This window comes from Peromyscus eremicus, chromosome 19 (genome assembly GCF_949786415.1).
Source record: "Peromyscus eremicus chromosome 19, PerEre_H2_v1, whole genome shotgun sequence".
NCBI lineage: Eukaryota > Metazoa > Chordata > Mammalia > Rodentia > Cricetidae > Peromyscus > Peromyscus eremicus.
In genome coordinates, this window is record NC_081435.1 from 1,648,665 (window position 1) to 1,673,674 (window position 25,010).

Sequence of the window (25,010 nt, forward strand, 5' to 3'; positions counted from 1 at the left end):
GGCCTCTAGCTCTCCGGCCTTTCTCTGGCCGAGGGTGTTCCCCTCCTTCTCTCCTGGAGGATTGCAGGGACTCCCAGGGTTCCCGGGATACCGCGGACCAGCGCCCCCCCCCCCCCCCATCACCCCCTTGCTTATCTGCCCGCAGCCTTATCTCCGAGTTATCTCAGCGCCAAGGGGCGGGAGCCCGTAGTCTAGTGGGCAGAGAAACTTCTTTCTTGCTATCTTGCCCGGGTCTGTGTGTGGGCATTAATTTTAGTGTGGTTATCTCGAATGAGCAGAAGCGATTTGGAAAAGCAGTCCCGTAGAGGCCTGCCTGGCTTCCCACCCCCTCCGAGTCTCCCTGTCATTCTTCCTGCTCTCCCCTTTGGGGTGGCCTCGGCTCCGGGGCAGTGTCACCCCCTCCCCTCCTGCGTTTCCCCCTCCTTTTCTCTGCGCTCTGCTCCACCCTACTATGTCCAATTCCGGAACGATCTGGCCTTTCCCCCGCTGGGGTTGACTATGGGGTGGGCCGGGGGTGGCCTGGCTGGCGTGAGCGCGCGCGCTGACGACTGTGACGCGCGGTCTGTGTCTAAGGTGTGCGGTCAGTCGGCCTAGACGCGGTTAGGCGTGAGGCTTTGCCCGGTGGGTTTCCCGCACTACTTCCCAGGCCCCAGCGCCTGCCCTGGCGTCCCACGTTCTCTGGGCTGGTGGCTTTTTCTGGAGCTCGCGTTGGATCTGGTCAGCGAGGTCCGGGAAGCTTTGAGAAAAAGCGGCGGTTTCGTTTTCGGGGACAGGTTGCTTTTGCTAGCTATTTTCACGCGCTGAACTCTTTCTCACAGAGGCATCCCAGGAGAGGGGCACCTACCGGGAAGCAGGATGAGACAGCATTGACACGAAAATTTTTTCGTGTCATTGGTCTAGAGTTAGCCAAGCTGGGACAGAAGGAAAACCTCGGCCAGCTTTGGTCACTCCGTGGATCTGGCGCGCCTTGCTGAGGAAGGATGCTGTGGAGGGGTGGGCTGGGGGAGAGCAAGGACACGAGTCTTGGGTGACGGGGGAGGACACCCTGGTCGTCGAGAACCCTGGAGTTGCTACGCAGATTTCATTCCCTGTTTTCTTAATCCCCTCGAAACATTGGGCAGAAGCAGGATCTTTAAGGGATGCTCTAAGCTGGGAGTGAGAGATTGAGTGAAGCATGTTTTAGACTGTCCACGCTTTTGGTAAGCCCACTTTATCTGTCTTCCTGTCTTGTTCCTCAATCCCACCTCAGGAACCAAAAGTCAAGTTGGAGCAGCGCCGGACAGTGGATGGCCTTGACTGACGGCGGCTGGTGCCTGCCGAAGCGCTTCGGGGCCGCTGCTGCGGACGCCGGCGACTCTGGGGCCTTTCCGGCAAGGGAGCCCTCCTCTCCGTCTTCCCCGATCTCTTCCTCGTCCTCCTCCTGCTCCCGGGGCGGGGATCGCGGTCCCTGCGGCGCCAGCAACTGCAGGACGCCGCAGCTCGACACCCAGGCTGTGGCGGGACCTCCGGGCCGCTCGCTGTTGCTCAGCCCCTACGCCTCGCATCCCTTCGCGGCTGCCCACGGACCTTCGGCGCCCGGGGTCCCTGGCCCCGGGAGCGCCCTGTCGAGTTGGGAGGACTTGTTGCTCTTCACTGACCTCGACCAGGCCGCGACCGCCAGCAAGCTGCTGTGGTCCAGCCGAGGCGCCAAGCTGAGCCCCTTCGCGACCGAGCAGCCCGAGGAAATGTACCAGACCCTCGCCGCCCTGTCCAGCCAGGGGCCGGCCGCTTACGACGGCGCGCCGGGCGGATTCGTGCACTCGGCGGCTGCGGCGGCCGCGGCCGCGGCTGCGGCCAGCTCTCCGGTCTACGTGCCCACCACGCGCGTGGGTTCCATGCTGCCCGGCCTGCCGTACCTGCAGGGCGTGGGCAGCGGGCCCAGCAACCACGCAGGCGGCGCGGGCGCTCACCCGGGCTGGCCCCAGGCCTCCGCCGACAGCCCCCCGTACGGCGGGGGCGGCGCAGCCGGCGGCGGGGCAGCGGGGCCAGGAGGTGCCGGCTCCGCCACGGCGCACGCCTCCGCGCGCTTCCCCTACTCGCCCAGCCCGCCCATGGCCAATGGCGCCGCGCGGGACCCCGGGGGCTATGTGGCTGCGGGCAGCGCGGGCGCGGGCAGCGTGAGTGGCGGCAGCCTGGCGGCCATGGGCGGCCGGGAGCACCAGTACAGCTCGCTGTCCGCGGCGCGGCCGCTGAACGGGACGTACCATCACCATCATCACCACCACTCGACCTACTCTCCCTACATGGGTGCGCCGCTGACGCCCGCCTGGCCAGCAGGACCCTTCGAAACGCCGGTGCTGCACAGCTTACAGAGCCGTGCGGGAGCCCCGCTCTCGGTGCCGCGAGGCCCCAGCGCAGGTAAGGATCGCGGAGTAGTGTGGGGGTGCCGGCCAGGGACGCTGGCGCGCAAGCCAGTGAGGAAAGGCTGTTTACTAGATGTCCACCTGGCCCCAGCACAGATTTCTTTGTAAGTCAGTGGCAGGATACTCAGGCTAGCAGCGATGATGTGGGGATACTCTTGTCCAGGAAAGTGGGTGAATGAATGCACAACTATTGCTTCAGGGCCTTGGGAGGGCACATGGGGGCAATTGAGAAAACATGCGCTTTAGCTTGAGAGATATGTGGGTTCAGAGCTCTGCATGTGTCCTGATTTGGGTGAGATTCCAGGATTGCGTGCATCAGAGAGACACGTGGACATATTCAGCCTCATAATTCAGTGCCTAAGTGAGGAGCTTCTTTGGACGATAGGACAACCAAAGCCCTAAGATCTAGGCATCCCGATCCCCTCAAGCAAGAGACCTAGCTGTGACTTTAAGAATTTTAAGGTTAGCTGGTGGACAGGGCTTTCAGTGTTTAGCCCGTCAGGTAACATCACCCTCTTCAGTGCCAGGGACTATTTGTCAAGAGAGAAAACAACTACCTTAGAAACACCTTATTTTGGAAAGTGGCCCCGCTGCTAGCAGGGGCAAGTATGAGCCAGGCTTGCTTTTTTGCCTCAGCCATCGCGTTTTAAGCCCCGAGTTCGTCCATAGGTCCTCCTCGCTTGGAGTTTCACCCATTTCATAATTTTTTCTATAAGGAAAACTGATTTTTTTTTTTTTTTGAGGGCAGTTAGTCAGCCTTAGGAGGAACGGAGGGACATCGGTCCATGGTGTCCTTCCTCCGAATCTTTGTGCATCATTCTGGGAGCCCCTTCCCCACTTCGGTTAGGGAGTCCTTTCAGGGCCGCTGACCTGTTAGACTCAGCTTGGGTTCAGAATCTCGTGGTTTGAAAGTGGAGAAGTTGATCTAAACAGAGCCTCACTAGTCACACTGGGAGAGGCCAAGAGACCTGGAAAGGAAGTTTTCACAGAGTATTTCAGTCACCCCCCCTTACTCCAGCACCTTTACTGCCAGGCTGGAAGAGAGGGCCAGGAAGACCCTGCTGATGTGCCCTGGTGGCTTGGCAAGGCTTGATAGGGTAGTAGGCTGTCACCCTTCCTACAACGTAAAGACCATGTTTGGCTCCCAAGGGTAGAGACCTGGAGATTAAGGGAGTTGTGGCTTGGGTGTGCCGATTTTGTCAGGAGGTGGGTAGGAATCCCAAAGAGTTTGTGGGGGCAGGGTGCTTGCTGTTTGAGTGCACCCCACTGCTCTGCCTGATGCTTGACACACCTTAACATTCTCTCTAAATTCCTTTTCTCTAGGCTTGAGCCCTGTCCCTTGACTGAGATAGCTTGGGCAGAGACAGAATCCCATCTTTAGATGTTGAAAGCAATGGATTCCTTTGAGAAATGCAGTGACAGGCACCACAGAAGTTTCTTTCGGCTTTGAACTTAGTCTATATTTTCCTCCATTACCCTCTCACCTCGCCCCCAGCCTCTGGGTATTTATTGCAGAGTTGGAAAAATCTGTAGACTCAAGCAGGTTTTTTTTTTTTTTTGGAGGGGGGAGTTGGGTTGGATTGAAGAGATTTAGGGACATACTTACAGGTTTTGCAGTCTGCTAAGAAAAGAAGCAGCAGCACTAAGGCAGAATTGGGTAGGAGGGTCGCCCCAAGTTCGATCACAGGGGCATTGCTGTTCCTTCACCTTACTCCTTCTCCATCTCTGCCAGGATCTCCCTGTGTAGCCCTTGGCTGGCCTTGAATTTGTGGCCATCTTCCTGTCTCTGCAATTATTATTATGTTAAACCACATTTGGAGGTAGACTCTTAAGTTTGAGCAAACACCAAGGCTAAATCTTGAGTGCTGTGCTTTATCAATCTGCACAGTAATAAGCTCTTGCAAGTCTACTTCCTACCCCTTCCTTCTCTGCCTGGTGGAGAGATCTGAAGTAGTTCACACCGAGATGAGCTGTGGTTCTTACTGCCCCATACCTGGGCCTTCCTAAGCTCCTACTGAGCAGAGTTCATTCCTTGGTTCCAGGAACCACACCTGCTAGGAGTCTGTCACTTCCCAGGAGCTCCCCAAGGAACCACTTAGGACAGAGGTGCCAACTTCCAGCACAACCAGATTTTATAATTACAGTGCATTTTCTTTTGTCTCTTTAGAATTATTGCCGTCTGGCCCTTGTGGAGAGGCAGAAAAGGAGTGAGAGAATTTTTATTTAGCTAAAAAAAAAAAAAAAAAACAAACCAAAAAACAAAAACAAAAACCTTTCTAGAACTTGAAATTTTATCTCTGGGGTTCCAGAGGACTGTGTTCTACCTAGGGCATCCACAGTCTCTAGGGAGCCTTTTTTTATTGTCCCTAGCCCAGTGAAGGAGGCCAGACTAGCTGGGTTTTCCAGGGAATGCCCCACTCTGGAAGAGGGGCTCTCGGATAGGTAACATTTTAAAGTCAACAGCAAAGACAAATGCCTTGTTTAACTTCAGTGTCCTTGAAGTCCTGAGTATTTTACTGATTGCCGTGGTCAATAGTGGCTTTTAGGGCGGAGAAGAATAAATCTTTGTGATGTGTTTTAAGTTCCAGTGTCCCCAGGATAACTTTGAACTCACTTGTGTGGGATGTTAGTTTCCTTTAAATCTAATACATAACTCTAGAAATGAAGGACACTTTTTTTTTTGGTAAGGTAAAAATTAATGGTGAAAGCATTTTAATGCTAAAACCATATTTAAATATCTTTACCACATTACTGACTGTAGACACAAACTCTGAACATCAGGGAAGCCAGGGGTATAGAGGTCTGCTGGCAGGATACTCTTCAAATAAAAGGCTAAAGTGCGATGTTTATTCACTTTTATAAGTGACTCAACTGTTTCTCGAAGAATGTCAAATTAGAGCATTCAAACCCTCTGTAACAGAGAGGGCTCCACACAGTAGACATCATCTGTTTTTGCAAAGTCTATGTGTAATAGCATTTAATTTTAGAGAACTGAAGTTCTTTCACACTTAACCTCCTTGCAGGGAAATAGCAAATGTTATAATTTCTGTTAATTAAGATTATTTTTTGATTTGTTTTTAATTAGCTTTAGGTTAATTTCAAATTCCAAAAGCTAATCACATGATCTGAAAGATGGAAATCTATATTTAAAATACACATTTAAAATAGGCAATTTGTTAAGAAAAGAACTGTAGAGCCATATTTAAAATAGATTTTAGATAGAAATCAGAATATTTCAGTGTTAGATCCTGATGACATGAAAATAAAATGTAGTCTCCATACTGAATAACAAGCCTTTTCCCTCCCGGAGAAAAACCTTCATTTTCTTATTTATAATTATAATTAATAGATATGAGTGCTAATAACAGTATTTTTAATATTTTTTAATGGAAGAAAAGACATGTAAAATGAAATGTGATGGGCACAAAAAATACTTTTAAAAATTATTTGAGATAACAAATGGGCGGTGATTCTTGGGTATTAGTGGTTTTAGGGGAGGTCAGCAACCCGTGAACGCTGCGCAGCTCGCTTGGGTTTGGTCAGTTGCATTTTATAATTAGGACGACCTTAGTTTTACCTTAGACAGTCCCGGAAGAGCAGTAAGGCGACCCGAGTGATCTTCTCCAGATCACGTCATTCACAGGGCCTCTGACTTCACTGGGGTTTCTACTGGCCCCCTGGGGTGACTGGAGTGTGGGACAGTGGTCAGCTGATCCAAGGCCACCAAGGTCTCTTGGCGCCTAGGGGACCCTGAGGCGCGCCTCCAGCTTCTGATCACGGATCTGGGGACATTGGAGTGTGGTGGGCGCAGGGCGGGTGATCTCAGCGGCCTCTGGTTCTCACTCTCCCTACAGACCTGCTGGAGGATCTGTCCGAGGGCCGCGAGTGCGTCAACTGTGGCTCCATCCAGACGCCACTGTGGCGACGAGACGGCACGGGCCACTACCTGTGCAATGCGTGCGGCCTCTACAGCAAGATGAACGGCCTCAGCCGGCCCCTCATCAAGCCGCAGAAGCGCGTGGTGAGTGTCACCGCAGGGTGGGACCCGCAGCACCTACCTCCACTACCCCCCACCCCACTCCCGCGCCAGAACCCGAAGAGAAGGAAAGGCCTTTTTCCCAAAGGCTGAAAAGCAAAGTGTGGCTGGTAGCAGTCTCTCTTCCACTCCCTGTACCAGGGATTGAAAACACTAGGCAAACTCGTGTCTGCTGCTGAATTGCATCCTCAGCCCCTGTGCTGCCTCTTTTTATTTTACTTTTTAAAGTACAGATATATATTTACCTTTCTTGAGATATTCTTGGTCAGTGTACAGAATGGGTACTCAAGAAATTGGGGCTGCAGGTAACATTCGCAGAGCAAACGTAGGCAAGGGAAGATGGGCTTTGTGTCCTCACAGCTGATTTCAATACCTGACCAGTTAAAGGAAGGACTGAAAGCCCCACTCTTCTGCTCTTCCGTGGTCACCACAGCCTAGTTACGCAGTTCTGCCTTCCCTCAATGGGCCGGCTGCCCTTCCTTGGAGAGCCGTATTTAGCTCCCAATTCCTCTGCCTTTTAAATTGCCTGGAGTATGGTGAAAATGTATTTGCTCAAACATTAGTTATTTTGAAATCTGGCTGTTGCAGAGAACGGCACAGAACTTGAACTTCTCAAATTGTGAGCTTTCACCAATTCAAACATATTTACCATCTTTTAAAATAAGTATGAGGAATTTATAATTTTTCTCGGATGAAGCTCGTGTAATCATTTGTTAGGATATTTAAAGCTGAAATGAAAAAGGAAAAAAGCATTCATGAACTGCACCTTAAGGCCAAGGTTTGTCTAGCTCCAACGATAGTGTTCTAAATGCCATTTAAAGTAGATGCTTTGCAATTAGATGCCAGACATCTTAAGGACCCAGGTAATTTATTTAATTGTTGCACTCTAATTAGCAGAACAAACTCTATACATGTTGTTTGTGTTAACTAGATTAGGGCGAAATTGCATCACAACGTAAGTCTGACACCTTAAGGAGAGGCAATTAGTTTTATGATTGTTTTGTTTTTAATGCATTTAAAATAAAGTAGGTAAGGTTAATTTAAGTGGAATGTGCTTTGTGCTCCTTACAATCTCCCCAGTTTAGGGTTTTCTTTAAAAGGTGTGCTTAAATTCAGGATGTGACCATCTCACCGGCTTTCTTAATCCTTCTGTATTTTATTAAAAAGAAAGTAGTTAGAAAATATTCCAAGGAAGTTCTTGCTTTCATTTACCAGACAAAGCATGAACAATGAAACTGCTTTCTGGAGGGAAAGCTTTACTCATGCAGAGTCCTAGTTGAGCTCTGAAAGGTAACATTTTTTTTTTCAAAACTGAGCAAAAACTTGGTGTACTTGTAGCTTTTTAGGTTCTTGTTAAATTACAGATTTGATCAACTAGCAACTGTAATTAGATAGCACCATTTATTTCATGCATTTACCAGTAAAAATTGTTATCCACAAGAAAAACAATTTAAATGTTTGTGAATCAATTAGTTTTCTTTCTGTGGCAGGTGTCTTGGCAGTAACCAAGGTCAGCCAATACACTTTGTGAATGAGTTATAAACGATACCAATTGTAGGGTGTGCCGCTATCAATTAGTTCTCCTTGTGGGCTTATAGTTTTGGTGGGTCTGGCTTAGTTCTCAGAAATAGAATATTGAATCCCAGTTTGTTAAGCCAGCAGGACAGAACCAATCACCGTGAGTTTGAACTTGTAATACACTGCAAAATAAGAGATTTATGGTGTAGCTTGAATTCCTTGTCAGTGAGGAATAGAACTGAGGTTGCTTGTTACAAGGAACTTTTATAACCTGCTCACCTTCATTTCACATGTTTATGGAGACTGCCTTCACTTATGATCTGTAGTTGACAATCATAAAGCTCTTTGTTATAATGGCAAATTCTGATAACAATTTTGCTCCACATTGGCTCCAAATTCCACTGGAAACTGTCATAAATGGCTCGTTCATAAAACGGTCATCTTCCCCCCCCACCTTACTAATTTCATATTTATGGAGAGAAAGGAGTGCTCACCTGGAAATTTTTCTCTAAATCCCACAGAAGTGGGAGAGAAAAGCAGCTGTTGGTGTGAAAGGTTTTGCTAATATTTTTGCTGTTGTTATAGCAAAGCAATTTCTCAAGTAGTTCTATCAGCCAAGTATGTTAATTTTCACCAAATTCTGAGAATTATTAGCTCTGAGTTCTTAGAAGTGTTGCAGGGCTAAAGAGTTCATGAAAGTGCCTGTGACTTTACAACTCGATCATAAAGGATGCTAACTTACTAGAGCAGATAGGAGGTCAAATGCAAAATCCTGTTGGATCACTCATATTTGTCTTCAAAGAACTTGGAAACCTGATTCTCTGACCTATGAATACCCAATAGATACCCAACATATCTTTCTCTATTCTTTATAAAATGAATTGTTAGTTTTCTAAAATGAATTGAAACTGGTAACCGTTGGAGTTCGTCACTTAAAATTTGCTTTGATTCTCATGTTTTCAATTAATATATATGCATATATACTAATATACATTAATTATATATAGGATGTGGTCTTGGCACAACTTGTTTCTAGTAATTTTAAAGAATTTATATTTGGTAATCTAAAAATAAATCATATTTTGTCTTTCTTCGAGAGGATTATATTGTTTTCACTTCCCTGCCTACCCCTATGTAGGGATTTGGAGGAAATATATTCCTTCAGGAATGTTAGAGCCGTAAAGGGTAGCATCAGATGGGGCTTGCCCTGGTGGTACCAGTTAACTATTTACATGAAGAAAAATTGGGACAAATGAAAGTGTGCCAGCGTCACCATCTACAAGGCAGTGTTAACATTGAAAGCACGTCATCAAATGAGTCTTTTGTAAAGCAGGCACAACAGGATTCAGGCACCAGGTTGACAGTTACAGGTGTATTTCTTTACTCAGATCCCCAGCTTTTCTTTCTCACTCATCTTTCTTTCTATTTTTTCCTTTATTTTTTTCTAGACAGGGTTTCTTTGCATAGCCTAGGCTGGCCTAGAACTCAAGAGACTACCTACCTCTGCTTTCCCAGTGCTGGGATCAAAGGTGTGCGCCACCCTGGCCTGGCTCTCACTCACTTTTATGGTTTCTGGTTGATTTTTTTTCTACATATGCCTGAAAAATAGATGTAGTTATCCCTAATTCTTAGATGTCCTAAGCTGTTTAGCAACACTGGTGGCTTTGATTGTGTTTCGTGACTCACATCTAATATTGTGACAATATTAGGCTTCAGGTGGTTGTATTTTTGGTATGTTCTAGAATTTAGCTCTGTTTGGGGCAACTTTCAGGAAATCTAACTCCCCAACAAGAATACATGGAAACCTGAATTCTTGGAGGAACAGCCACCATGAGAACATGCATGATTCTGTGATAGCTTTGCATGGTCAGTGTACAATTGCTTCCAGGTTATTTTATAACCCTCAGTAACAGGCGAGGGGAGAGAATCTCACCTGTGGGATCAAGCACACTACGCAGACCTCAAGATTTTTGGTCCAGAAAGGTCTGCCTAATTACACTTGACAGATTTTGTTCTGAAGGGACACTTCATGTATAACTAACTGGAATCCTGCTATTTTTTTTTTAAATAGGAACAAGATGTACATATAGAAGCATTAAAATATGTAAAGTCACATTTCTCTACTTTGTGTCTTGTGTGCTGTTTTCCAGCCCTCATCACGGCGGCTTGGATTGTCCTGTGCCAACTGTCACACGACAACCACCACCTTATGGCGCAGGAATGCCGAGGGTGAACCCGTGTGCAATGCTTGCGGACTCTATATGAAACTCCATGGGGTATGCACTTATTTCATTTACGAATATAGACATCTTGCACCTAGACTGTGTATTTTCAATTATAAGGCAGAATCAGCAAACGAAAAAAAGGTATAAAAGGATACGAAAGTGAAAAACTGAGTGTGTATTGTGTATACGCTGCATTGAATCCAAGCTGCTATTAATGTAAGCTGGCTCTTTCAGCCACCGGGGAACCAAGAAATAAAATGCACAACCAACTTCTGACACTGACATTTTTGGTAAAACATTTCAATTTTAGAAATGTAAAAATGAGCCTGGTGTAGTGATGCACGCTTTTAATTCAAGACAGCCAGGGCTACACAGAGAAGCCGTATATCAAGAAGAAAAAAAGAAAAAGAAAAAAATGTAAAGGGTACACTTTAGAACTGATAACAAAATAATGATTACTATAGATCTTAAACTTTAAGAAATTTGAAAAAGTTTTTTGTCTGAAGTTATATTTGATATCTTCAGTTAGAGCCTATACTTCATTAAAGAACTGTAGAAGTTATGGTAAATCTCAGTCTTTGGTTGGTTTTTGAGACAAGGTCTCATTCTATAGCCTAGGCTGACCTTAAACTCACTAGCCCAGGGTGCTTCGAGAATCCTCCCGCCTTAGCCTTCTGAGTGCTGGTGTTCTAGCCACCAGCCTGGCTAATAATTAATGGCTTTGTCTTACAGAGGAAATAACCTGTGTTGTAGGGACAAAGTATTTGATCTCTTTTAAATAAGGATATTAAAAGTAAAGATTCACACAATAAATATTTTCTCTATAATTAATGTTATTTCAGATATAAACAAAGTTGAAAATATTAAATTGTCCATAGTAAACTACATTTTTTTTCTCCCTGAAAGAATCTCTATTTTTTGGGTGGGGGAATCTTTATGCATTTAGAATATATATAATATATATTAATAAATATTAGCATATATATAAAAATTAGGATGAAATCTTGCCAAAGTCTTTAGCTAACAAGTTTAAAGCTGGAGCTGTAGCTCAGCATGCTTTCCTAGCATGCCTGAGTCCTTAGCGCTGAAGAAATGATAACTCATTCTGTGGTGCTGGAGATGGAACCCGGGCCTCATGGAGCCCAGCCATCATTCTGCCACTGAGCTATAGTCCCAGGTTCTTTCAGACGAGGGCTTTCAGTACTAAAATCATATCTTTTGTCTGTGTTTCCTTCAGTACAATATACTTAGGTCTTTTTGTGGACATTTTTTAGGTGCCTCGACCACTTGCTATGAAAAAAGAAGGAATTCAGACCAGGAAACGAAAACCTAAAAACATAAATAAGTCAAAGGCTTGCTCCGGTAGGTATAATAAAGTGCTTTTTACCCGGAAAAGGTTTTCCAGCTTTGACAGCAGAGGTGCTCATGGCTCCTCTCTTGCAGGTAACAGCAGTAACTCTGTTCCTATGACTCCAACTTCCTCCTCTTCTAACTCAGATGACTGTACCAAAACCACATCTCCTTCAACACAACCGACCGCCTCAGGGGTAAGTGTAAAAACAGCTGAGCGCTCCTGAGAAGATTGTCTTAAATTTTATCTTATCAGCAGTATAATAATCTGAACCAACAGTTTAGTGAATTGCTACCTAAGAATAGTTTTTAGAGGAAATTATATTTGAATGTCAACAAAATGGCAAACACTAAAGTACTTTACAAACCTCTTAATTAAGATCCAGCATTTTTAGTGGTTAGATTAGTCCAAGAAAGAAGAGTGGAACAGATTCAGATTGATTGTATTTACTTTTTTCCCCCATTGTTTTGTTGTTTTGAGACAGGGTTTTTCTGGCCCTGGCTGTTCTGGAACTCTCTTTGTAGACCAGACTAGCCTCAACTCAGAGACCTGCCTGTCTTTGCCTCCTAAGTGCTGGGATTAAAGGTGTGCATCGCCACTGCCCAACTACATTTCCTTCCTTCCTTCCTTCCTTCCTTCCTTCCTTCCTTCCTTCCTTCTTCCTCCCTCTCTCTCAGTCACTATGCATTCCTAACATAGATTAGAAAAAGACAGGGAGGCATCTATCCAGCCCAGTTTTATTCTCTCAGATCCGCACAGGCAAAGGTCCTGGGCCTTTGTTCTCACTGCTCTTCCTGTAACCCGTGCCCTCCTGCTGGGAGACCCTGCTGACTTCCAGTGGTCACGAATTCTGATGGGTTATTTCAGCAAGTGATGCCTGCCAGCTTCTCTCACTGTGATGGGAACTTGGTTTCACTCAGAGCATTTTCTCAATTGTCTTTCTAACTCCCTTGGCCTCCCTCAACTCTCAATGTCCAAGTTCCACCAAAGATTTTTTTTTTTGTTTTGTTTTTCGAGACAGGGTTTCTCTGTGTAGCGCCTTTCCTGGATCTCGCTCTGTAGACCAAGCTAGCCTCGAACTCACAAAGATCCACCTGCCTCTGCCTCCTGAGTGCTGGGATTAAAGGCGTGCGCCACCACTGCCAGACTACCAAAGATTTTTAACAGGCAGGACACACTAGGTGATTGAATTGATCTGAGATACACCCCCAGCCCTCAGGTGTGACTCTACAGATGTGTACATCCAAGATTCTTCCCTTTCAACTAAGACTACTAGGAAGAAAACATTTGTTTACCTAGTAGCCATTGGCTATGTGTAGTTTGGCCCTGGGTCGTTTAGGGAACTTCAAAATACTGCAAATTTCCAAACCCCACCCTGGATTTTTTTAGTCAATTTCTGGGTGTGGGGCCTAGAAATTTGTGTTTCCATACAACAGCCAGAGGTAAAACTTCAGCTGCCCTGGTGGGGCTTGGGGACTGCAAATGGGCTTTCTGTCTTGGTCTTACCACAGTCACAAACCCAAATTAACATATTTAAAACACTACTCCACATCACTTCTTTGTGGACCAAACTCCTTGGATGAAAACAGATTTAAGTAATCAAACATTCTGGACGTGTATGGAATTGTCAGAGTCGAGGAAACTGTAACTGGCGTACAATGCATCCCTTTAATATTGGTTGAATGGACGCAGTGGGAGACTAAGGCTAAGATGAGAAAGGCTTTTACACTGCATTTATATTTGTCTGAGATAGCGTCTCAGGCCTGTGGCAGAACTCTGTGTAGACCAAGCTTCCTCAAAGAGGTCCACCTGCCTCAGCCTCTGTTGGGACTAGAGGTGTGAGCTCTGCTGCTCAGCCTTCCAGCTGGTTCTGTTTGCTGCAAATGTTAGGTTAAAAACAGTTTTGAGCTTTTATAAATGTGAACAGTAGTGTGTGCACACGTGTGAATGCACACCTCTGTGTGTGAGAGCATGCACGTGTCACGCTTGTGTGTGTATCTGTAGTATTGCAAGCGTGCATGATATATGTGTGGGATATTCATGTGTCCACGATGTATGTATGCCATCGTACACATGTAGAGAACAGAAGACAGCTTTGTGGAGTCTGTTCTCTTTACCTTCTTGTGGGTTAGAGGGTAGAATTCAGATATCCAGGCACTCAGCGGGCACCTTTACCTGCTGAGACATGTCTGGCTCCTGGATAAATTAAATTGGATTGTTGCATGCAACTCCAATCATCTGAAGTGTAAATAGATTTTGTTACTTGTGGGGAAATGAAAGGTTAAGATTATTTAATCTTCCTCCTACCGCCAGTCTTCAGATTATGTAGCTAAATGAAGCAAAATGATGTTTTGGTTTTTCTGGGGTATTAAGGAGCAGCCAGCCCCAAGTTACTGTGGTGAAAGCAGTGTCCAGTTTGTGTGGCAAAAGCTTAGTTGGAATGTTAATGTGGAGGCTTCTGTGCTTGCTTGGGGAGCAGTATTACTGTGAATGGAGTCTTTTGCTCTTGTGATGGAAAATTCAAAATTGCTCTTGATAAATCTAATCTGTTGGAAAGAGAATGAAAAGCCGAAAAAGGAACCTAACTGGATGAGGGTCCTAGAACTGTGGGCTGGTTCTAGGCTTGCTGTTAGTGTCTTGGGTTAACAGCGTGAGACCAGCACCTTACTAGAGACTGGGAGGCAGAGCAGTAAGGGTTTTATTGGAGACTCCTGAGAGGCCCTTTACAAGGCTGCAGGCCTGGAGGCTCCACACTCTGGAACTGCCATGGGACCTGGAGAGCCTGTGGCAGCTAGGGTGAGCTGTAGCCCAGGGCTGATGAGGTTGGAGCTCATTGACAGCATCTCCCATCTGCCCTGGGTGGGGTTGATCCTTCACTCTACTCTTGGCCAGCCTCCTGTGGAGAGTACTAGGTGAGCAGACTTTCTTTGCATGGCAACCCTACCATAGCGTCTGACCTGGCTGTGAGGAACCACACCTACCTGGCCGCTGCTGTACTGCTGGCCATCTTGGGCTATTGTCTTAAGGAGTAATTGGAAGAGGTTTGGGTGCTTCCTCTAGATTATTAGCAGGGAGGGCTCATTGGTGCCTCTTGGCCCCTTAGCACTTTCCAATGCCTTCTCTGGCTGCACTCAACTTTTGTGTGTGTGGAATGAGTGGTCAGTGTGGCAGCTGAGCAGTTGTAGAGAGGATGCTGGGAGTCACCTGTGAGTAACTGGCAGAAATTTTTTTGTTTGTTTGTTTTGTTTTGTTTTTTGAGACAGGGTTTCTCTGTGTAGCTTTGGAGCCTGTCCTGGAACTCACTCTGTAGCCCAGGCTGGCCTCGAACTCAGAGATAAACCTGCCTCTGCCTCCCAAGTGCTGGGATTAAAGACGTGCGCCGCCACCGCCCGGCTGGCAGAAGGATTTTTAAAGGGCGGCTGTGTTGACAGAAATGTCTTTTTCCTGCCTGGGCCACAGTGTCTGTTGGTTAGCAGCTACCTCTGACTGACCCTCCACAGATTCTAGGAAATACTGTAGCTGAAGAAAACATGAGATTCTTCATACAATGTCTTCACCGGCTTAGGGCACAAATCTCAAAAGAATGGGTCCCCCCATTGATTGAGTTTCATTGCTGTCTGTGATGATTGATAAAGTAAGAACTCACTGTGTGTGTGGTGGTGGTGGGGTTTGTAATGAGACAACTGGACTATGAAATGAAGGGAAATCTCAGGCATAGTCTCTGTAGATGATGGGGCTGGAGAGATGGAAAGGACATGTCTGCCTTTCTTTGGCTATGAGACAAGGAGGTCAAGCACTGTCACTCAGCTGCAACACCCCCACCTCATCTTCTCCCTAGTCTCCCTTCAGGAAACCAGTGGTGGCCGAGCTGGTGGCATTTCTAGCTGGCTTCTTACATGTAGACCATTTATATGGGCACCAGGTTCCTGGGATCTCTTGGCCAAGGGATCCCAGGACCAAGGGGACCAAGGGACAGCAAGGCTGCCTTGTCTACTGCTGCAAACATGAGCCATACCCCAGGTCCTTTCCCAGCAGCCATGGAGTATGGAAGGAGTTCAGGGTAGGTAGGCAGGCTTGCGTGATCAGTGGTTTTCCGGCTGGCCGTCGTACTGCCCATCCTTTACATTTTTTTCTTATTATTTGGGAGTACTAGGTTTTGAATCCAGGCCCTTGTGGATGCTAGGCAAGTTTATATACTGTGTGATGTCCTCAACCCTTTTTCTTAAACAAAAATATTTATTTGTTTATTTTTTATTGAGGCAGGGCCTCATTGTATAGCCCTAGCTGCCCTGGAACTCCCTGTGTGGACCAGGATGGCCTTGAATTCACAGAGATCCACCTGCCTCTACCTCCCAAGTGCTGGGGTTAAAGGTGTGGGCCACCATATCTGGCCTTTAAAATGTGTTTAAATTGTGGCATCTTCTTAAAGTTACCGCCTTCCTGGCTAGACAATAGCCTGTCTTACTATGGCCAGATTTTTTTATTTGTAAGTTTATTGAAAAATATTTAATTGACCTAAATTGACACCAGAATTTGGCATTTATTCTCCATGGAATATCTGAATACTAAAATCTGCTGGACATGGTGGTATTTGCCTTTAATCTCGGCGTTCAGGCTGACCTCTGAGTTCAAGGTCACTCTAATCTACATAGAGAGTTCCAGGTCTGTTAGGGCTACTTAGTGAGACAGTGTCTTTAAAAACAGTTTGTTTTGGCTGGTGTAGGGGCGCACATCTTTTTAATCCCAGTACTCCAGAGGCAAAGGCTGGAGGATCTCTGAGTTCAAGGACAGCCTGGTCTACAGAGTGAGTTCCAGGAGAGCCAGGGATACACAGAGAAACACTGACTCAAAAAACATAACAAAACAAAACAAAAAACCCAAAAAACAAAAGCAAGCAAACAAACAAAGTCCCGTTGGCTGAGTTATGTAGACTCTTTCATTACTGTTATTTGGGGCAAAAGGTTAACAATTCAATCTCAATGCTTGTTAGAGACTTACTACATCCTGTAAGTAGTCTTTTCTCCCCTCTACTTAAAATGCTAACACTGGAAAATACTGTATGTGTGTATACATGTGACACTCATCTGCCTAGAGTAGTGACCCATACCTGTAATGTGAGGCAGAAGAATCTCCAGATTGAGGCCAGCTTGGGTTATGTAGAGAGAATTAATGTGTGAGCATAAAGAGTCAGTGAACATTTTGGTTGCCTAAAAACAGTATCAGTAATTACTTAACTTGATATTATATTGAAACTATAATATTAGAGTCATCATTAAACTCGGAACACTGCACTCTTGTTGGTAAATATCCAGTTGGCTTCTTTCTGCTTTGCTGGATGTTGTTGGGAAGTATTTCGGAAAAGGTCTCCCACCTGGAACTGGTCATATTGTGGAGGTGGTGGTGGAGTGGCAGGTATACACATACATAGAATTTCTCTGCCAGTCAGATTTGAAAGTGCCACAATAGGCAAGGTAGTAAAGGGACCAAAGGAAAGGGCAGAGCTCTGGCTGGAGAGCTGGGAAAGGCCTTCTGGTGTAGAAGAACCCTGAAGTAACTGAGTAATGTTTATTTATTTAGTTTCTTACAGACTTTATTTTGTGTATCGGTGTGTTTTTTGCTTGTATGTGTGTGCCTGGTGCCCAGGATTACTGAGGTGGGCAGAAGAACGTGGAATCTCCTGGAGTGGAGTTGCAGACAGTTGTGATCTGCCATGAGGTGCTGGGAATCCTCAGTCTTCGGGAACAGTCAGCGCTCTTGGGTGCTGAGCCATCTCTCCAGTCCCTAGGTAGTTAAGACAGGCTTTCATGTAGCTCAGCCTGTGTAGCTAGTGATGATCTTGAACTCCTGATCCCAAGTGCCCGGATTACAGGCATGTGCCACCATGCCTCACTAGTTGGGTAGGATTCTTTTTCTCATTTAAAAAGATTAGTTCTTTGACACTTTATAAGGTATTTTGTTCAGTATTCCCACCCCCAGCTGGGTGAGATGTTTGTAGGAAACGGAGGGATAGACAGTCAGTGAGATTGGTTATCCAGTAAATGTGCTTATAGTCTAGCCTGATGAGCTTGAATTCAGCCCCAGGGATGCAGGTGGTGGGTGTAAAATAAAAACTCCTTAGAATTGTCCTGATTTCCACACTAATGAGGTGACATTCGCACGCAAGCATCCTCTCAGTAAATAAAATAATTAAGAATTAAAAAACCAAAATATAGATAGAATTGTCCAGGAAGGAGGAGCAGCTATCATGATACCAAAGGTTGACTGTTTGAATTTGGTGGGGCCAGAGTGCAGGGGTTGGATGTTTAGAAGCCAGGGCCACGAATCAGGTTTCTTTAAAGAAAAAAAAAAAAAAACTCAAAGTAGATTTTAAAAAATAATTTCAAATCCCTGTCAAATCAGCAGTAAGGAAGGCCCAAACTGTGTACATCTGTAAATTATGAACTAGCTAACCCCGGCACCCATGACAGCTGTGTTTTCTGTCTGTATGTTAGAATCCAACAATTACCATATTTTGATCGGGAGTATTTTGATAATTGAAGTAAACAATGCCAGCATGCTGCTGCTTGCCTGTGTCGCTGGCCTGGTTCCTTCTCTCCTGGAAACGTATCATGTGCCCTAAACTAACTCCCTTACATTGTAGTTTCTCAATCTCAGGCTTGAGTGTGGGGAGGGCTGGGAGCACTGTACCCCCTAACGAATAGTTCTGGCATGTTGGGTGTATTGGGGGACAGGTTTCCTCTTCTGTGCTTCTTGGTGCTACAAAAAGAGGTGGAAGAGCCTGAATCTCATAGTGGACACCGTCTGGGGCTTGGTGTCCTCCCCTCTTGGATCAATTTTGGAATATTCATAGGTGTCCAGTGTTCCTCTCTCTGGTACTTCCAGGGTGCTCTGTACCTCACTGGCCCTCCTTCCTTGATGTAGGCCTCCCAGAGCTGTGGGGTGATTTGAAAGAGTTAACACACACTCCTAAGTGTTTTTCATCAGCGGCAGTGACTTCAGGACAGGCACTCTTTAGGATGGACCAGACAGAACATGCATTGTGAAGCCTTCAGGAGAAAGTACAGATACTGGGGCAGGTTAATATTTCAGTTCTTTTCATAGACATTTTTAAGAAGATTTATTTATTTTGTGTGTATGAATATTTTGCCTGTGTGTATGTGTGTGCCTGGTGCCTGAAGAAGCTGAAGAGGGCTTTGGATCCCCTTGAACTGGAGTCATGGATGGTTGTAAGCCACCACCATGTGGGTGCTGGCCATTGAACCCCAAATCTCCTGCAAGAGTAACACGTGCTCTTAACTGCTGAACCACCTCTCCAGCCCCTACCTTTCTGTGACACAGTCTCGTGTAGTTCAGGCCGGCCTCAAACTCTTCTGTGTATCTGAGACTGGCCTTGAACTTCCAATGCTTCTGTCTGTTTCTGTCTCCCGGGTGCTAAGGTTCTGTATAGATATTTGCAACCTACGGTGAAATTAGAAAACATTGCTTCCGTTCCTTAGTTTATGATTCACTTCTCAGCTGAGAATTTTTTTTCTTTTAATTTTTTTTTTGAATAGGGTTTCTTTGTGTATCCCTGGCCTTCCTGGAACTCACTCTGTAGATCAGGATGTCCTCAAACTCAGAGATCCAGCTGCCTCTGCCTCCCGAGTGCTGGCATTACCATAGTGAAGTTTTTTTTATTAGATTTTTCTCTATTGTGTTGGAATTACTTTAGGTTCAAGATGTTATTGTGGGAACACAGACTAATAGTTCACTCACAGGACCTGGAAGGCACATCCATGAAGGACTTAGCCTGTCCAAATCGTGTGACTTGCTTTTGCTGGCTCTGGGCAGAAAGGTGTCACTTTACCCACTTCTCTTCCCACCCCTTGGTGTTGGGGACCATACTCAGGGCCTGGAGGATGCTGGGCAAGTACTTAAAACCTGAACTACAACACTAGGCCTGCTATTTTCTTTTTCCTTTTTTTGGGGGGGGGGGCAGCGGCATTCGAGACAGGGTTTCTCTGTAGCTTTTGAGCCTGTCCTGGAACTCACTTTGTAGACCAGGATGGTCTTGAACTCACAGAGATCTACCTGTCTCTGCCTTCCAAGTGCTGGGATTAAAGGCATGCGCCACCACCGCCCGGCATGACTATATTTTTAATTGTTGTGTTTATGTGTATGTATGGTTGTAAGTGTGTGTGTGCCGATAAAGGCCAGCAGAGGGTGTCAGAGCCTCTGGAGCTGCAGGGGATTCTGAGCCAACTGATGTGGGTGCTAGGAGCTGGGAACAGAGCTAGATGGTGGAAAAGTAGTAATTATAACTACTGAGTCATTTCTCTAGCACGACTCCTATTTATTTATTTATCCATCTAGATAGAGTGGGGTTTCCCTATGCTGGTCAAGCTGACCTTGAACTCTTGTCTCAGCCCCCTGGGTAACTGGATGCCACACACGACCATCACTAGCTCTGCCTTCCACAAGAGCCTCAGAGAGTAACAAAAACCAAATCCTTACATCAGTCTTGTACTTTTTTTGTTAAAGAATTGTTTTATTTTGTGTGTCTTAGGTCTGCCTACATGCTTGTATATATGTGCTGGTCTGAAAGTCAATTCTCCTACCTCAGTTACCCTAGTGTTAGGATTACAGACTTGAACTACCTCCCCAGCTTGGATCTCTGCTGTTTCTACTGGAAGTGAAGCTTTTTTTTTTTTTTAAATATGTATATGGGTGGTTTGCCTGCATGTATGTGTGTCTGTTTACCATTCATGGAGCTCAGAAAAGAGCATCCAATCCCCTATAACTGGAGTTATGGATGTTTGTGCACCACCATATGTGTGTTGGGAATAAAACCTGGATCCTCTGCAAAAGCAACAAGTGCTGTTAATTGATAAGCCATCTCACAGCCTATGCGCCCACTTTCTCACTTACGAGTTAGTGGATATAGAGGGGTGAGAGTCTAGTTTCCATCACATACCCTCTATGTCCATCACATATCTTTTATGTGCTGGGTACCTTTAATCACCCCTCTGAGCGGGACATAGAGGTCGGGAAGAGGCCCAAGATCCTGTGGCAAGGTTAATGGTCATGCATTCGACTTGGGACAATCAGTTCAACTACTACAGCCTTCAACATTGATTTCTTCAAAATCTTTAGATAAAAGAAATAATGTTTTCTTACATTTGACTGGTTTTAATGAGTAATTTAAGAATCAAATCTCTTCCCACTAAAATACATGGGAAAATAGTGACCATGTATGTCTCTGTGCACAGCTAAGCCTGGACTAGGTAGCTCTGGATGACTGGGAACTTGCTATGTAGACCAATAAGCTCCATCTGCTTCTGCCTCCCCTGGAATCAAGAGTATGTGTATGTGTGCATGTCCACTCCAGGCACGTGTGTGGGTGTGTGCATGTGAGTGCAGGTGAGTCCATGGAAGCCAGAAGAAAACATCGTTTTCCCTGGAGCTGTAGTCAGACATCTGTGAGGGCCAATTTAGGTCCTGGGAACCAAACCTGGTTCTCCTGCAAGAGCAGTCAGTATGTGCCTGTAATCATCGAGCCGTCTCTGCAGCCCCATTTAAACATTTTCCTGCATGGACGGATGTGTCCGCTTGTGTGTACACATAGGTGTGTATGTGCCAACACAGGTGTCTGTGGAGGCCCTGGACCTGGAGTCATGGATGTTAGGGAGCTGTCTAATGTGGTTTCTGGGATTGTAACTCTGGTCCTCATGACATAGCAACAAGCACTCTTAACTGAGCCATCTCTCCAGCCCATGGCCTTGAATTCTTCGTCTTCCTGCCTCTTCCTCTCAAATGCTAGGATCCCAGGCATGCATCTATAACCTTTGTTGCTGTTTTTGTTCAGTACTAGGGGTTGAACCCAAGACCTCTAAGCAAGGGCTTTACCGATAAACACATCCTCTTAATCTAAATTTAAGCCAACATTGCACATAGAAAATAAAAGGAATTATAGTACTGAGAGCACAGCAGGGAGATACAAGGTAGAAATAATTATCATTTTGTTATTTATAAAAGTAAAATTGATTGTGTTATTAAACAGCAAATTGCTCTTTACTAATTACTAGTTCAGATTTTTATGACAGTGCACGTGAACGTGTGCATATGACCATGGTGTGTGTGTATGGAGGTCAGAGGACAACTTGTGGGAGTCTTTCCACCATGCAGATGCCACGGATTAAACTCAGACTGTCAGGCTTAGTGGCAAGTACCTTTTCCCACTGAGTACTGAGCCAGCCCTCCATTTTATGAAATCATTAAACAGACATTTTCCAGTAGGCTAGTGCCCATTTTCAGTTTCAGCGTTTATACTCCCCAACACTCTTGTCTAAAGAATGAAAAAAGAGTTAAAAAATCGTTAATCTCTCACAGTGGTCATGAGCATTGGGCTTGGGCACAGTTACTGCCTCATTTATAAACCAGGATGCTGACTCCATGAGGTCACAGACCAAGCTGGTGTGGAAGCGGGGACTGGAACCAATGTCTCCTAAGGCAGGACTGTTACTCCTCCCAGGGAGTTGGCCAATCAACTCAGTTATTAATATCCCACTTGCCACATGCTGCAAACCATGAGTATAAATATTTTGTTGGCCTTTTATCTTCACATTCCCTACGTACCAGGCACCCTCTCTTTGTCTAAGCCTTTCTAGTAACTTTTAATCCTATCTGAACACACTGGCCTTCACAGAAAATCACCCTAGCAGAGATTGTTCAATAATCGGATTTTTGTACTTTCATTTTCTAAACTGCATGAGTGTGTGTGTGTGTGTGTGTGTGTGTGTGTGTGTGTGAATATCCACAGCTTTGAGGGCATTTTAGAAAGCAGCTCTAATGCTGTCTGTAATGTGGGTGCCCACCCAAGTTACCACACAATTGAGGCTCATTTTGTAAGTGACCCTTGCTACTCAGAGCTCTAAAAGCCAGAATTAGGTAGAGAGCAAGTGCAGGCAGATGTCATTTGCTTTTTCAAATTACAGACTAAAGATTCTATTAATTAAAGATTTTAATCCAAATTAAAGATTCTTTATCTTTTTTTTTTTTTAAATCCCTGCCTCTATAAAAATATACAGAATTGTCACAAAACATGAAATAATGTTACGGGAAAACAAGGCTAAACACAAGAAATCTGGCTTAGGGTGGTCTGAGATGTTATTGCTAAATGAATCTTTGAAGAAAATGAATTCCTTTACTGGAATTGAAGTAATTTATTATGTATTTCATGGGTGTCTGCCAAAAGGGTTACTAGCAAACTGAAGACTTAATGGGTCTAAATTAGACACAGTCTGATGGCCCTGCTCGAATTTAGGTTTACCTGTAATGGGGCTGAATTAGATTCAGTCTGGCACCCTGAGTATGCTTAGAGTTTCCTGTTGTTTTCTCTGAACTACCAACTCTTTTCAGGCACCTTATAGACAGGAGTTGTCAGGCTTAGAGGCTTGTAATTCAGCTGCTGTCATATCCGGCTTTAGGAGTCTGCTTGTGACAGAGTCTTACATAGCCCAGGCTGGCCTTAGACTTGCTGTGTAGCTGAGGCTGGCCAGGAACTCCTGATCTTCCTGCTTCCACCTCCTAAGAGAGGTGACAAGAATCTGCCAGCACACCCATGTGATGTGATAAACAGAATTCCAGGACAGTATCTGGTGTTTCTGGGGGATCGACTCCACAACCTGCATGGCCAGCTTTCACCATGGTTACAAGCTGTATTTTATTATATAAAGCACCAAACTTTATGTTTAATGTTGTCATTGAATTTAGTGCTTGGTTTGCCTGAATATGATCTGAAATTTATTTTGGGGTTCATGGATTAGCTGCTGGGAGGAAACAGATTCAGGCAGCCAAGCACTAGCTGCAGCTCCCTGTGACCATAGGAAACTGGCAAGGCTTATCCTCCTATGAGGGAAGAGTAATTCTTCCCATCTGGCTCTTAGGAGTTTTGTGTCGCATAAATGCTACAGATTGCTTTGAAGCCCAAGAGGAGCAGCAGCACTTAATAGAAGCCTGAATGTTAACAGCAGAGCATTTTCTTGGAGCCCCACCCCCAAGACACCCGAAATAAATCTTTACTTTCTAAAAGGGAAATGTAAAGATGTAGGGTTCCTGGTTATCTGAAGTAGCCATATTTTCAAGATTTTTATTTCTCTGATAGCATTTTTACAGTGCGTGTTTCCTTAGTTCCTGCCTTGGTGGCTGTGCGTCTGGGTCTGGTCTTCTGGCCTCGGCTGTTTTTTCTTGCCCTGAGCACTGAGGCTCAGAGTTTAGGATCCTTACCCAGCTCCTGAAAAGCCCATGAAGATGATGACTCATAGGATTTAAAATGTTAGCCTCAGGGTCCTGTACAGCGTCGTTTGATGATTAAAATAGAATAATCCATTCTGATTTCACACGCCTTTGATTTAGAATGTTTCCGGATTGACTTGAAGTTAAGGGACAGACCCTGGCAGTCTATATTTACCTGTCAGCATAGTCTTGAACTGGCTGCCTTCCCCACTTCATGCCCCCTTTAGAGTGGGAACACAGGTACAAAACAACATGCTCCTTTGCCCGGGATGGATTGTGGCTACAGAGTCATTTCCTCTCTAGAAAAGGGCCACAGCATGGATATACCCTGGGTCCCAGGGCAAACAGTGAAATTCCAGGAAGGAATCTGAAACACTGAGTTAGGTTAGCAGTTAAGGTAACTGGCTGCTTTCTGGGAGGGGAGATGTTCATACTGGTTTGCTTTCTTTTTTTTTTTTTTTTTGGTTTTTCGAGACAGGGTTTCTCTGTGTAGCTTTGCGCCTTTCCTGGAACTCACTTGGTAGTCCAGGCTGGCCTCGAACTCACAGAGATCCGCCTGGCTCTGCCTCCCGAGTGCTGGGATTAAAGGCGTGCGCCACCACCGCCCGGCCTGGTTTGCTTTCTAATGCATGCTGTTATGGAGAATTTGAGGGCTGTGCTGTGAGGGACAATTCTCAGATGTCCTCATGGAATATGTGTTCCTGTACCTTTCACATGTCACCTTGGAAACTTATTGAGTCACCGAGTCTTGTCCTATTTTCTCTCCATGTGAACCAAAATGATCCTTGCTTTTCAAGTGGAAGTGGAGGCTTCCAAGCAAGTATTTTCCCTTCACTGGGATTCATACATAAGTTTTTTTTTTTCTTTTGCAGAAGGGAGCTGAGTCCACAGGCGCTTAACCTAGAGGTTGTAAAAGCAGAGCTTTGCCGGGGAAAGACTGGCTTCCCCTCACACAGAAGTCCTGACCACAGACTCACTCAGATGCATAGGGAGGCAGATCGGGGTCCATCAGAGACCCACCCCGAGCATGACTACCTGCCCTACACCTTTCCTGGGCACAGCAATTCCTTTCTGCAGAGAGTGGAGACACTCCAGCAGAGCTCCTCTGTGCCCTTTGCAGGCCTTTCATACTGGCCTCTGCTTGGGATGGAGCTGAGATGACATTGAACCCCTGAGCCCTCTGACCCTCCCTCTTCCCAGTGCTG

At 45.6% G+C, this 25,010-nt stretch overlaps 1 protein-coding gene across 3 annotated transcripts in view; it reads left to right on the forward strand.

Moving 5' to 3' along the window:
• The window catches only part of Gata6 (GATA binding protein 6), a 32,872-nt gene that overhangs the window by 356 nt on the left and 7,506 nt on the right, over positions 1–25,010 (forward strand). Inside the window, exons 1-6 of one of the 3 annotated variants that reach the window (XM_059246085.1) lie at positions 568–773; positions 1,250–2,397; positions 6,257–6,423; positions 10,107–10,232; positions 11,456–11,543; positions 11,625–11,728. In XM_059246085.1, the coding sequence (XP_059102068.1) occupies positions 1,287–2,397; positions 6,257–6,423; positions 10,107–10,232; positions 11,456–11,543; positions 11,625–11,728 (1,596 nt within the window). In that variant the 5' untranslated portion in view covers positions 568–773; positions 1,250–1,286. Of the gene's footprint in view, positions 1–567; positions 774–1,249; positions 2,398–6,256; positions 6,424–10,106; positions 10,233–11,455; positions 11,544–11,624; positions 11,729–25,010 lie in introns of those variants that run through there. The other 2 variants (XM_059246086.1, XM_059246084.1) reach the window with 2 other exon arrangements.